The sequence below is a fragment of the Hibiscus syriacus genome, unplaced genomic scaffold, assembly GCF_006381635.1.
Source record: "Hibiscus syriacus cultivar Baekdansim isolate YM2019G1 unplaced genomic scaffold, ASM638163v2 tig00110676_pilon, whole genome shotgun sequence".
Classification (NCBI taxonomy): Eukaryota; Viridiplantae; Streptophyta; class Magnoliopsida; order Malvales; family Malvaceae; genus Hibiscus; species Hibiscus syriacus.
Window position 1 is genome coordinate 2478196 of NW_024062820.1, and position 13422 is coordinate 2491617.

Genomic DNA, 13422 nt, shown 5'->3' on the forward strand with positions numbered 1-13422 from the left:
AATAGAACTTAAATGAATAAGGTTATATTAGTATTTATGGACGTGTTCATTTGTTTATTTTTTTAAAGGTATCTATGTTCGATTCGTGTTCATTTAAATTTCAATTTCGTATTCGTGTTCATGTTTGTTTGTTCGATGTTCGTGAACATATTTGTTTAACCTCCACTAGTGCTTAAACTCAAATTTTAATAGTATGTTCAATTTAGTCCACACATTCATCTATATTCAAATTGTAAAAGAAAAACGAGTTTATAAACAAGTCATCAAACGAGTTTGTTCATAAATATGAACGAATGAGTCGTTGAACGAGCTTATTCGTGAACATAAATAAATCGAATACGTCTCTCTTCATGTTTGTACGTTTATGAAATAAACTTAAATTTTTTAATACATTTATTTAATCTAATAGAAAAACATAAAATGAATGATATACGAATTATTCATAAACAGATTACCAAACGATCATTTACACCATTATTTATGTGTATTATTAAGAATTAAAGGCTAATGTACAGCATAAATATGTCAGATGTTATTATTTAAATGCTTAATCTGAAACTGAAAACCTAATTAAAAATACATATTCAAATTTGACAGAAGTCATAGTTTATCAGTTAGAATTCAATTTTTAAAGCCAGGGGGATTAAATATCATAATTTTAAGGATAAAAGGACTGAGGGCATAATTAGACGTTTAATGACACACATTCATAGCCTGTCGTCCACTTGCGAGTTTCTAGTGGGTGAGCAAAAGGGGTTCAATGCACGAGGATGTCATTTTATGAAGGCTTTCGAGCAATAATAAATAAATAAAACAGAAACTCGTTTTTTTCAGGAGTTATGGTCGCCACGTCAGAATGTGGGACCCACTACGGTGGGTCACCTTTTGTCTCCTTGTGATACCTTCCATTTCTACGCTATCGCAAAATACCCATAGCTATGCCACGTGTACAGCCGATGTGCTATGTCACTTGAATACGTGGCAACATTCCTAACCGTGAGTTTAAACCCTAATCGTCAGCAAATAACAAACAAAACTTCCCATTATTTCTCTAATTTAGTGTTACTGTAATTCATTATGGGAAAATTATGTGTTTAAAACTTAAATTATTAATTTTGATCTGTTTTATTACTTAAATTTTCATTTTTTTCGTAATCATATCTAAAGTTTAATTTTTGTTTCATTTTATTATCTCGTTTAAAATTTAACGTTAATTTTTTTTTAAAAAAATAATTAAAATAAAACAAAAATTAAACTTTAAGTATAATTTAAATTTTTTAAAAATTAAATATTAAAATAAACCAACACTAATAATATTTAGTTTATCTTTTAATTAATTAATTTGGGAACAATCGTACATAGATTAATCTTTCTTACTTTTTTTTTCCAATTATATAAAATATTAGTGGGCGGGACCCATTTTATTATCCATACGTGGACTATTTGTACTTTATTTAATATTTGTGTATGAATTGAAAAATATTAAAATATGATACACGTTCTCATACTCTTTGTATATTTAAAATTTAGATACTTATCGACGAAATCAGACAATGAAGCAATTCACAGTTGCTGTTGAGTTCGACGAAATGAGATACTTAATCGATGGATTGCGGACTTTTATGTGCTAAACAATGAAACAAATATTACAAAACCAGACAATAAACCCAACAAACATGTTTAAAGGAAACTCTTTTCTTTATTCCTTAATTTCCCCACTCCTTGATTTCTTTCCTGTTAATAAAGAAAATTTACTATGATTGGGCTTTAAAGGAAACTCTCGGTTCTTGTAATCGACCTCGAAAACTCACCATCTAAGCTATTGATTGAGCTTTAAATTTTGCTTCAGTCAATCATTTAAGCAAACACTCGGAAGACAATATTAATACTCTGATTAAATTTAAGCAGCAATGGTGAAAGAAAATGGCATTTTGAAAACATTCAAAGGGAACTTATAAACCCTAAACCAACCAAGAATAACTGGATTTCATTACCATGCAAAATTAACCGGAATTTATTGACCTTACTAACATCAAACTTTCTTTAGAACCACAGATAAAACTAAAAATTACTAAAATTTTCAGGGGAAAAAAACTCAGAGTTGCTGCATTTCCTTAATTAGACCGTCGTTAAAAGTAACTGTTTGAAGAAACAAGCCATAACCGTAGAAAATTAAGAACTAAACGAGCACAGGGATAAACAAAAAGGTGAATTTACCGATAAATAGAAGAAGAAAAAGCTTATTTCTTCGGATTTTGAAAAGAGAGGGTGATGCGTTTAGAATAGAAAGCAAAAACAGAGGGAATAAATGACTAATGTCTGTTACATATGCAGTTCCTTTGCTTGTCTGAATGACTGATGACGCAATCAAGTAGAAAATCCAGTCTTTTTTTTATATATATAATCGTCTATATTTATTTATTATTTAATTAATTTAAGACAAATATTAAAAATCGAAATAATTCTTTCAATTCAATTTTTCAATTCACAAATCTGGCATTATTTAAAAATTTAATCCTCATCCAATTAAATTAACCAATCTTTGAAAGTGCTATATTTTTATATAATCCTCATTCAATTTCGATCTGTTGTTGTATTTAATCTTTCAATTTTTTAAAAAATCACTTCTAATATTTAATTTTTGTTTTATTTTAGTACTCGTTAAAAAACTTAACGTTAAGTTTAAAAAAATATAAAAGTTAAAGTATTATAACGGACTAAAACTGATAGTTTAGATACTAAACGTGTTAAGTTTTTTGACGACGAGTACTAAAATGAAATAAATATTAAATGTTAGGTATTATTTTTAAAAATTAAAACTTTAGTTACTAAAATTAGTAGTTTAGACATTAAACGTATAATTTATCTTATTTTTTATATACGAGGATAATCCTTCCAACTTAATTTACCCAATTCATAAACGTAAAAAAAAATTTGTTAAGGGATTTAGTTCTATGCCATTAAATCAACCAATCATTGAGAGTGTTACATTTTTATTAGAAAGGAAGAAGGTGTTTGAATTTTCATTATATTTTTTAGAATAAAATATTCAAATAACCTCCAACTATAAATTGTTTTTCAAATAATTACTTGATTTAAAAAATAATAAATTAATTTATTATTTTTTAAAGTTTAAAGATAATTTATAGTTTAAAAATCAAATTTCATCCTAACTGAAAATAATAGGATGAATTTACAACGAATGCTATTATTTATGTGTATCGGTTTAAAATAAAGTAAAATCTACAAATGATTATTAAATTATAATAAAATGATATTTTTAATTATTTTAACTTTTAAAAGTTATAAAACTTTAAATATTGTTAAAAATCTAGGTTCTATATTTTATTATTATTTTTTTAAATTTTAAAATAACTTTAATAAAAATATTGAAACTATCTTTTTTATGTTTTATATTTTCACTTATTATTTTTTATTTTCGAAAACCATTTTTAGTTTTACAATCATACACATTTTAGTTAATGTTTTTTGTTTTTTAAAATATAAAAACAATTTATATTTTATAAAACCAGATAGATTCTTTTAGTTAATAATTGAGTAAATTACACATTTAATACTTAAATTATTAGTTTTGGTTTGTTTAATATTTAATTTTTTTATTTTTTTCAAAATCATATATAAAGTCTAGTTTTTATTTCATTTTAATATAATCGTTCAAACTTTAACTTAATTTTTTAAAATTTGAAAGTTTATGTACTAAAATAATAAAACTGATAGTTTAGGTACTAAGTGGCTAAACACGTTAAGTTTTTAATGATGTCATACTAAAATGAAACAAAGACTAAATGTTAAATGATTTTAAAATAATTGAAAGACTATATACTAAAACAGAATAATTTATGTACTAAATGTGTTATTTACCCTTAATAATTTACAAAACTACTTAGTAGCAAAATCGCGCACATGATTTGACGAAACTAAAACCTAATAGTAAGAGCCCTAAATGAATGAATGACAAAGCTTGGGTTGCTTTGTTCCATAGGCTCGGGTCTGGGTGGGCGTTGCTGCTCTATCAGCTTCTCTACGAGAGGTTTCCAGACCACCTCATTCTCCGCCGCCGCCTCCTCTGCCAAAGCAAGTGCCAAAACATTTTTTCATTTGTATCGGTGCTCACCCAACAATTTAAAAATTGGTATTTACGACCAAATTGTTGCTGCAGATGTCAACGGAATTCTATACGTTCGGCCCGTACAAGATAGACCCCAAGGAGGTCTTCTTCTCCACCCCCCTTTCCTATGCCATGGTCAACCTCCGTCCTGTTGTTCCAGGTCATATCCTTTTACCCTCGGGAATTTAAATCCAATCAGTTTTTTTTTTACTTTGTTACGTGTATTATTTTGGGCTACAAGCAGGATAAATGGTGGTAATTTGTTGATATTAAGCATGATTTACCTCCGAGATTGAGCATTCATCTAGATAAATGGTGGCTGCTTTCTTTTGATCCTTTTACGTTAATCTCGCCTCTCTCACTACTGTATTCTACGAGTTTACATTTTAGTTATTTACATGTAACATGGTAGATACTAAAAGGATCAGAGTAAGATGGATGGACCTGGAAAGCTGGAAAGTTGAGAAGTGTATTTGTGGCTAGGAAGAATGTCCCGAAGATAAGGGATGGTGGGCTTTTCTGTTTGGTTACTTTCATTTGTTATTTGTTTTTAGGTTATTCCGGTTGCCGACTTCAAGTTGCAGACAATTTTTGTTACTGTTTGTTCCAAGTTATGTTATATTACTCTCTTTCTACCAAAAAAAAATCCTAATGATGAGGTTGCCTTATTTGATCTTTTGATAGTAAGAAACAATGTCTTCCATAGATAAAACTAATGTTTTGGGAAGTATGCCAGCTTGTGGCAGAGGAGTATTGATAGTATATGTGCACCCACACACCCATATATGTATGTATTCGTGGATATTTGTATGTATATGTAGAATTCACGCACAATTTTAGGAAGATGCGAAAGAAAATGGTGTACAATGTCATTCTAACTATATATCCAAAGCATTGCATTCTTGTATCAAAAAGAAAAAAAAAGCATTGCATGCTAAAATGGTACTGAAATATATGATGCATTTTTCTCATGTGAGCTGCTATGGTTTTTGATAAAAATATGTTAGGAAACCATGAATCTTCATTGTTGAAACATTCATGCTTGAATCTAGTTTCCTTAACATTGTGCACATGTGCTTGTCTGCCCAAGGCGTGAAGTTAAGCGGTTTGTTGATCTCACTGTTGAAGAGACGCAAGATTTATGGCTAACAGCACAGAGGATCGGTGGAGGGATTGAGCGTTTCCATAAGGCGTCATCACTCACTTTTACCATCCAAGTAAGGAGATAAGACTTGTAGTCTTGATCTATTACTTTTGATCAAGTACATATAGGGCTTCTGCACTAGTGTTGTCGTAGTAGATGACATTGTTTTGGTTACATATCATATGTTGGCCAATATTAAATTTTATTTATTCTCCTTGTCTGGCTGTTACTGAGGTGATGGGGATGTGGACCTCTTTGTTCATGGTTTTACTAATCTGCTGTTCTTTTTTGCTCACTTCTTATTTTTGTTTCCAAAGCTTGCATATATAGTCCGTTAAGCAATTTTCGTAGCTTGACTGTTATGAAGGGGTTTTTTAACGATGGCCTCCCTTTTTTATCAAAAAAAAATTGTAAAATCTTCATCCTATTCATTATTCTCTTGGCCAAGTTAGACCCCTTCAATTTGGGATGACCCTTACTTGGTATTTGTGTTTTTTTACTCTTTCAATGCGATTGCTAAGTACCTCGTGTCGACTCCTACAGCTACAATCTCCCATTTTGAGTTCTAATTTTTGGTTTCTCACGCAATAACCAGTAATTAGTGTGTGATTGGCCATATGTGATTGAAAACTATGTTTTCTTATAGAAAATTGAGTATGAGAATTTTATGGTGCGATACGGACGGAAGTTCTTGCTGTTATGACCATGTGTTAATGCTTATGCTGTTTGGTACTTTTAAAGGATCACTTAAACCTAAAGTCTAAAGACTAGCAATGTGTTGTTAGGATGGACCAAAGGCAGGGCAGACTGTTGCTCATGCTCACGTTCATATCCTTCCAAGGAAAGATGGTGACTTTGAGAATAACGATGAGATCTACGATGCAGTAAGATAGATACTCTGATTAGCTTAGCATTTATTAGCTAAAAGATTGGATAAGCTCGTTTTAACTGTCTGCTGTTCGTGGTGTAGATAGATGCAAAGGAGAAGGAACTGAAAGGAAAGCTCGATTTAGATAAAGAAAGGAAGGACAGAAGTATGGAAGAGATGTGTAAAGAAGCAGAGGAATACAGGTCGCTTTTTGTGTTGCCCTGACAGCCATGTTGCATATGAACACATCGCACTGGATTTCCCCGTCGTTGATAGTTCTTAACTTTTTTGCAACTTTCTTTCGTTTTCGTGTGTCTGGACGAAGAATATTATCATATATTGTTGTTGTTGATGATGATGTAGTTACTTCAGCATGTAGTTAATGTGGCCAGCATTTATGTGCTGTAATAACAAAGCTTATGTTAAACAGTGAAAGTAAGGTAAGTGTTTCAATGAATTATAATTGAATTGTTTGCATGAACTAGAATTTGGACTCTGTTTGGAAGCAAAGAGAAAAATTATTCCATTTGGACACATGTTTTGTTCTTGGGAAGACAGAACAGCTTAGAGACTTGCAAGAGCATTGAAGTACAGAGTTTATCCAAAACTGCAACAATATCTTCTTATGGACAGATACATTGAAAATAATCCACGTTACAGATGGAAACTCCCCGTTACCTATAAGTTAGCTCAAAACAATCAACATGAGCACATCTCCACCATGATACACACATATTCTTGGAATACACATTTTGTCTAAAACCAAAAAAGAATTGGATAAAAGCCAAAAACTTTCATTTTCCCCTACTTTTTTTTTTTGAAAAAACACGAATCCAATCTAACCCCATTACAAACCAACTCCTAAGCACACTAACTTAAAAAAAAAACCCAAAATTTTAAACAAAAGGAAATGTGCAGTGCTCAGCTAGCAAGAAAACTACCCTTTATCCATGGGCTTGATTGCAGAAAACACCAACTGCTTCTGCCTCCTCATTTCCAATATCTTCCTGTGGGAGTTGGAGTGCAAGTCATCGGAGAAAGTAGGGCTACTTGCCGGATGATACTCCAGCACCAATCGCCCCGACTTATATCTTATCCCACAAGCATTGCAAAGTGTTTTAGGTCCATGAGGCCCCGCCCTCCATTGAGATGTCTTCTCCGCCAAGCAATGCTGGCATTTCCTTCCTACACGACCCCCTCTAACGTTCTTCACGTTCTCCTTTACCCACCACCTGTTTTCTTGGTTCCTCATGTCCCGGCATTTACGCACACGCTTCGACCTTGCCTACACCGGTACTTTAAACTCGTCGGACCAATGCATCACAACGTTTCCGCTGCTTAAAATTGTGCTACCTGAACTGTTGCTGTTGCTATTATCGAGTACTGATACCGGGCTCTGGTGCTTAGCTGTGGCCCCTAAAATATCCACGAACGATGTCTCCACGGCTGGAAATGCATCCTTGTTTGATAACCATTCTAGTTCTTCCTCTCCAAATTCCTGTCAACAGTAGTGTAGGGGTTACATTATCTATTCTCAAAGTTAACATCTAATATAACTAACAAAAATTTAAAGGTAAACTACGTATTTAGTTATCCACCTATTCTTCTTGTTCTGTTTTTGTTGATGTATTATTTTCTTTCAAAATCATACATAACAATTTGATTTTATTTTGATCACTCGTCGTTAATTGATGTTGTTGATGAGTCACTATAAAATAATATCATATCATCATTGAAAAACATAAATATTACAATATCAACAGTTCTATTTATTTTTTAACTGCAGGTGAACAACACAGAACAAATACGTAACGTTAGACATGATTTTGAAAAAATAATAATTAGGTGAACAAAACAAAACAACAAGAATAGATGTGATTGAATATATAATTTACCCAAAATTTAAAAATGATATACTTTAATTTGATAAATATTTAAATTAACAAAGAATAAAATTACTCCTCGATGAATATTTAGGGGTGCATTTTACTACCAGCAGTGGAGAGAAAAGCTTTTAAACTCAGCTGGCTAACTCTGCCGTATAAGGGGGGAAAGACAAAGGTGGGTCTTGTAGGATACGCATGCAACAGCAAAAAGAGAATGTTTGAATGTTGGACACAATTGACTTTTCACAATAAAAGATTTAAAAAAAATCATAACGGGGTGTACATATCAATTTTTATTTTCATAAAATGGAGAGGTTGCTGGAAAATTATATCACAAACCCAAAACTACCCTTCAACATCAACTGGCCGTCATTATTAATGTAACGAACGTGATGGGTAAATTTGTCCTCCAAAAAAATATAGTGGGACCAATCATAATACGCAAGCATGAATCAGATTCAAATGCCTTCCGCTTTGACCCGAACCGGGTCATCCTCATCCCTGACTCGGAACAACCGCCCGAGTCAGCTCACTTTCTAGTTCCCCCAAGCCTTGAGAAAAACCTACCAAACTGCAAAGACTCGGCCGAGTTAGCACCAAACTTGGCCTCTTTAAGCCCTCGCCGAGAAAGCTAGCAAATTCTAGTACTATAAGCAAAAAGGCATAACAAGCCAATAAAAGAAAAAAAATAGCCTACAGGAAGAGAACGGTTATGGTTAAGCTTCGAGAAGTTGTTGATTTGTTCATCTTCGTCTTCATTTTCTCTCCGACGTCGGAGCCGGAGTCTAATAACTCGTCGTTAAAACAAACGGCCATATCAAAAGCTTCCATTTCTGAAACAACTCTACCCGACAAAAGAGAAAAAAACGAAGGTGAAGAAAACGTTGAGGTTTCTCTTTAATGGGAAAGGAGGAGATTCCGATTTTTAGGGTTCTTAATTTGTGTAAATTTTGCTTTTGTTCGCAACGCGGGCTGTGAATGAGGAAGTGGTGTCCACACCCTGTTATTGAAATCAGAACCATTCATTATAATTAGGTAGTCCTCAATTAGAGTATTTATATAATGATCAGGTCACGCAAGCAACCATTCATTGTGTTATGTCTCGTTAAAAAAAAATGATGTCCTTGTTATTATATATAATGAAGTAAAGGGAGGTAAGATAGTAGGTTGTCTCTAATATCAAGTTAAGAGTAGCTTCCGTAGAAAACTTCCGAATTATGAAATGTCCTCTGTGGGACTCGATCCCACGACCTCATGGTTAAGAACCTTGTGCTCTACCAACTGAGTTGGATAGTCATCTCTAATATCGTCTCGTTAATGAGTGATAAAATAATATAACTGACACAAACTAAATGATTTTCGTAGTAAACGAATTATTAGTATTTTTTAATGTCTTGAGTTCTAGCATTAGAAATATAAAAGTGTGAGTGTTCAATGTCAAATGATAAAAAATTATCTATAAATATATATTATCTTGTACTTACTCTATATTAATAAAAAATGTTATAATTGAATGTAAAACTAAAATTTAGTGTTATAATTGATAAATTTAAAAAATTAATGATCTAAACAAATCAACTAATAAAATTCAGTGGTATCTAAAACAGTTTCCCCTTTATTATTTTTTCATGTATTTGTTTCGAATGGTTAATGAATTTACAGGAAAAAAATGTTTTTGTTAGTAGTTACAGTTTTTTTTATATTAATATGGGGTAACACAAGACATTATTTGTTCAATAATAATTCACAATATTTTGATACTAAAAGTTAAACATCAATATTTTGAAGTATATTTGATAATTTATAATTAAAATTATATTTGATAAGTATACTTTTAATTAAAAAGTATTAAAATTTAAACTCTTTTATTTTATTAATAGTTTTTATTAATAATCTAATTTTATCTAACATTCAATTCTAACTAAAATATTAAATATTTATAATTAAATTCAATATTATTATTTTTATATTTTTATTAAGTATAAATATATATTTTTTAAGACAAATGTTATCATTCAAACTCATATAAGATAGGACAACATAAACATATTTGATCTAATTGCTTATTCTGTATTTAATTAATAGATAATCTTTCAATATTTTTCTTTTTAATTTAATAAATAACACTTTAATATGAATTAAGTGAATTCAATTGATAAAGGGATAGTTGTTACACTTAATTGTTTTGAGTTCGAACACAAGTAATTACATAATATTTATGTGTTTAACATGATTAAAATCTTTAAAACAAATGATACCACTTGTAATAATTTTTGAAGCATTTAATAATTAAAATAAAAAATTTTGATTATCGAATAATTTGGGGGAGAGCAAAAATGATAACCTTATAGTTGGGTGACAAAATATAACTGCTCCCCAAAATGAGCCCACCAGGTGCCGCAGCCCAAAACGGACCCAAACTAATTTAAGAACCTAATCCTCTATATCGCCGCCACCACCACCGTCCTGAATTCCCTCTCTCTCTCTCTCTCTCTCTCTCGTCTAGAACTAAGAAGAAGAAGGAAAGAAAAATGACGGAGTTTATGATAAGGAAGCCAGGAATGGCGAGCGTCAAGGACATGCCGATCCTCCAAGATGGGTCTCCCCCGTCAGATACGCCCGTTATACCCAACAAGGGCCAGTGCTATGGCTATCTTTCTAGCTGCTTTCGGTGTCTTTTCTTATGGGATGTACCAGGTCGGCCAAGGCAACAAGATATGCAGGTCCTTACTTCTCTTCTATATAGAATAAACCCCTTAAATTTCTCTTTTCTTGTTTTCCTTGATTTTCTAATGTAATTTTTTTAATCTTCACTGATAGATTTTTTTGTATATTTGATCTGGTTTTTTATTGGATAGCCTGGAATCGTTGATATGATCTCGTATTGTAGTATTCTTTTGTTTTACCTCATTTTTAGCTTGGAGCTTGATCTTGTTCGGTTGTTTAACTTTTATCTGTTCATTTTTAGCTTGATTCTACTGATTATTATATATATTTTATTCATATTTGCTGGTCCTTCTAATGGATTTTAGTATAGAACCTCTGAATGGGTTTGATAGGAGTTACTGGTGCTTGTCATACGTCAGAGTGAACCAATTCTAGAACACTTTTGCCTCTAGAATTTGATGTGTTGAATTTCAACTGGTTCTGCTTACTTGTTATGCAATGCTCACACAAAGGAAGTGATACCTTTGTTAAGCCTGGAAGTAGCTTTTGCTCCACAAGGACTTTCATTCCTTGTTCTGACATGTGTCCAAGTTTCTGATGCCATAGCATTGTCGAATCTGAACTACATGAGGCAACAGAGGCTTCTGCTTCTTCCAAAGTCTTTCCCTTCAGCATGTACAAGTTTGCAGCTATCTTTTCACCTTTCAGCACCACAAGTGCTCCACAGAACACCTTCATGATTCCTTTACGTGTTTCAATCTTGCTTGCATTATTATGCAACAATCGTAGGATAATAAATTTTTCTTCAGGCCTTTCACGTGCCGCACATCTCGAACAACTTTAATTGTTCCATCATACTATTCAATTTGATGGTTCCCACGCCAATGATCTCTAAGGCATGATCATTGTAACTATACACAGATCCTCCTGAGATAGGTTCATAATGATGGAACCATTCTCTTCTTGAGGTTATGTGATATGTTGCTCCCGAATCAATGAGCTATATGTCTGCATATCTCTTTATACCTTCCACGGTGGTTGACGCTTCACAACATAGAACATCTCCATCATCTGAAGTGTTTGCAGTATTGCCTTGTGGATTGGAGTTTTTATTTAGACTCCAACAATCATTCTTCAAGTGACCCTTCTTTCCACAGTTGTAGCACTTTAAATTCTTCTTGCTCCTTGACTTCGATCTACCATGTTTGTGACTGCTGCTTTGGCCACGTTCTGTTGATATCCCTCTCGTCGTTGTCAACGCTTCTGCTTGTTGCAGATTTACTTGTCTGTCTTCCTTGTTCTTGCGCCGATTTTCTTCTTGTAGAACAGCAACTGCAACGTTATCGAAGACTAGACTGGTGACATTACTGTTTGTCAAGTTGATGATGAGTTGATCATACGAATCCGGTAGACTTTGAAGTAGAAGCTCAGCACGTTCTTGTTCTCCTATTTTACAGCTTAAGGATGTAAGCTGAGAAAATAAAGTGTTCAGCGTATTTAAGTGCTCTGTCACTGAAGTAGATTCTGGCATACGGAGAGTGTACATTTCCTCTTAAGGAAAATTTTATTGTGTAACGATGTGGCCTCGTACAATTTGGTGAGATGATCTCATATCTCCTTAGTTGTCTTCTTCACCTCGATGCTTGACAATACTTCATCTGCTAATGCTAAATGAAAGTTTGCCATAGCATTCCCGTTCATTTCGATCCATTTGTTGTCATCTGTGAAATCTATCGGCCTTTCACTGATAGCTGCTAGACACCGTCTTTCCTGAGGATGGCCTTCATATTTAATTTCCACAATGAGAAATTTCTCCCATTGAATTTTTCAATATCAAATTTCATTGCCATAGCTTCTTTACGGATAGCTCCCACTATTTCACTATCGTGAATAGTTCTCTGGAACCTTCAAAGAATGGGTAATACCTTCTTACTTTCTTATGTTGGAGGATCCATCTTTTGGTGGCAACCACAAAGACAATAAGCAGATATTACACACTCTAATCTAGCTCGGATACCAATTGTTGCGGAAGAAGGCTATCGGATAGAGCAAAATCGCAACTAATAATTTGAGAAAATAAAAATGAAGATAAAGAAGACACAAAATTTACGTGGAAAACCCCTAAATAATATAGGGTAAAAATCACGGGCAATGGTAGAAGAATTTCACTATGAGAAAATAGGAATTACAACCTCTCTCGATCTACAAAGGAGAAAACAATGATAATTCTCTCTTGATAAAAAGGAGGAAAACAACTCTCAAGAAACTCTCTAAATTCTCTCTAGTATTGGAAGAAAGCTAGAATGATTTGGGATGGTTTTGAAGCTAAATGAGCTAGGGTATTTATAGTTGAAGCTTTAAGGACTAATTTGTAAATACCCTAAATTACAATGGCTAAAATTAAGGTTTTACCATTGTTGAAAATCAACAAATGCTGCACCGAATGTTGAAAACAATTTCTACAGCCCAAGCTTTTTGACAATTGCCATTCAGTGCATTAATTGTACCGAAATGACTTGACTTTCAACACATGTTGCTTCACCACATCAACGATCATGCCTTATCAGAAAAAGTAAATTTAAATAACTGAAAGAATAAGATGCAGATCATACTAAAACAATAAAGCTCAATGAGAAATCATGCAGTTACAACTTACAACATCCATTAAAAATACTGTAAAATACTGGAACAGGCTTCTCAGCAAAGATGCTACACAAAACTTATCAAT

At 32.6% G+C, this 13422-nt stretch overlaps 1 protein-coding gene and 1 pseudogene across 2 annotated transcripts; one reads left to right on the forward strand and one right to left on the reverse strand.

Moving 5' to 3' along the window:
* The first annotated feature begins 3944 nt into the window (after window positions 1-3944).
* On the forward strand, window positions 3945-6628 carry LOC120137709 (bifunctional bis(5'-adenosyl)-triphosphatase/adenylylsulfatase FHIT-like). 2 transcript variants are annotated; one of them, XM_039153405.1, is made up of 5 exons: window positions 3945-4095; window positions 4181-4292; window positions 5201-5346; window positions 6059-6157; window positions 6244-6628. In XM_039153405.1, exons 1-5 carry the CDS (start codon window positions 3973-3975, stop codon window positions 6364-6366), a joined length of 603 nt encoding a protein of 200 aa, XP_039009336.1. In that variant the 5' UTR covers window positions 3945-3972; the 3' UTR covers window positions 6367-6628. The 2 variants fall into 2 exon arrangements, with proteins under 2 accessions (XP_039009336.1, XP_039009337.1); XM_039153406.1 differs by having other exon boundaries at window positions 3945-4083; window positions 4178-4292.
* Window positions 6629-7078: 450 nt separating this feature from the next.
* Window positions 7079-8858, reverse strand: LOC120137708 (annotated as a pseudogene).
* Window positions 8859-13422: the final 4564 nt, after the last annotated feature.